This window comes from Eimeria tenella, genomic scaffold (genome assembly GCF_000499545.2).
Source record: "Eimeria tenella Houghton genomic scaffold, Eth_scaff2309, whole genome shotgun sequence".
Classification (NCBI taxonomy): Eukaryota; Apicomplexa; class Conoidasida; order Eucoccidiorida; family Eimeriidae; genus Eimeria; species Eimeria tenella.
Window position 1 is genome coordinate 714 of NW_013542168.1, and position 1,191 is coordinate 1,904.

A 1,191-nucleotide genomic window follows, 5' to 3' on the forward strand; every position below is an offset into this window, starting at 1 on the left:
ATGAAGCCTCCTGCTGCAGCCGGCTTTGCAGCTGCTGCCTGCAGCAAAAGCGGCCCACAAGGCGTGGCAGCAGACAACAAACCCTGTGGCTGCTGCTGCTGCTGCTCTTGCTGCTGCTGCTCCTGTGGCTGCGGCTGCTGCTGCGTTTGCGGTTGCTGCAGATCCCCGATCCTCTCTTTCTCAGTTCCTTCGGTTGCTGTTGCAGCAACGGGAACCTCCGCTGCTGCAGCTTCGGGCTCCACGTGCTGCTGCTGCTGCTGCAGCTGCTGCTGGTCTGCTGCTACCTGCTGTGCAGCTGGGTTCGGAGCGCAGGTTGCTGCTGCTGCAGGTTGTAGCGCAGCAGCAACTGCCGTCGGCTGGAGACGGCCTTGGAGTCCCTGCAGATGCCGCTGCAAGAGCTTTTGCTGCTGCTGCTGCTGCTGCTGGTTCTGCTGCAGAGATGCCACAGCAGCCTTTGCTGCTGCAGCATTCATCGCTGCCTTCATTTGGGCAAATAAGTGCGCCCGTCCAGAGAGCATGAGAAGCTGCTGAGGGTTGCAGCTTGCTTGCTGCAGCAGCAGCTTTTGCTGCAGCAACTGCTGTCTGTGGCGCTGCAGCAGTTGCTGCTGCTGCTGCTGCTGCGCTGCTGGCATGCATGCGCCGCTCTCCACAGCTTCTTGCTGCCGCCGCTGCTGCGACTCCAGCTGCAGAATTTGCTGCAGCAAAAACCCCGAAGGGAAGCTCCCCTGCTGAGGCTTCAAATGGTTTGGGTGGGGCCAAGAAGCAGCAGCAGCTGCTGCTGCTGCTGCAGCAGCAGCCTGTGTTGCTGCAGGCTGCTGCTGCTGCGCGGCCGGCGCCGAGTTGGCTGCGCCCGAGACAGTAGCTGCAGCCGCCGCAACAGCTGCAGCAGCAAGTTGCTGCTGCTTCTGAAGGGGCTGCTGCTGCGATAGGGCAAAAAACCGCTGCAGCTCCTTTTGCTGCAGATGCTGCAGCTGCCTCCGCAGCCTCTGCGCTTGCTGGTGCACTGGGAGCTGCCTCAAGGCTGCTGCTGCCTGTCCTGCTGCTGCTGCTGCTGCTGTTGCGGCCTGCGGCAGCGCTGCTGGGGTTTGGGACGCTGCTGCTTGAGTCGCGGGCGACGCTTCTGCTGCTCCAGAACCCTTCGCTGCTGCTGCTGCTGCTGCTGCTGCTGGCGCTGCTGCTGCAGCTGCAGCA

At 62.9% G+C, this 1,191-nt stretch overlaps 1 protein-coding gene across 1 annotated transcript in view; it reads right to left on the reverse strand.

The window, feature by feature from the left end:
- The window catches only part of ETH_00039065 (uncharacterized protein), a gene marked incomplete at both ends in the record, with an annotated part of 3,349 nt that overhangs the window by 674 nt on the left and 1,484 nt on the right, over positions 1-1,191 (reverse strand). The window contains one exon of the mRNA XM_013374852.1: positions 83-1,183. Coding sequence (XP_013230306.1) covers positions 83-1,183 — 1,101 coding nt within the window. The remainder of the gene's footprint in view (positions 1-82; positions 1,184-1,191) is intronic.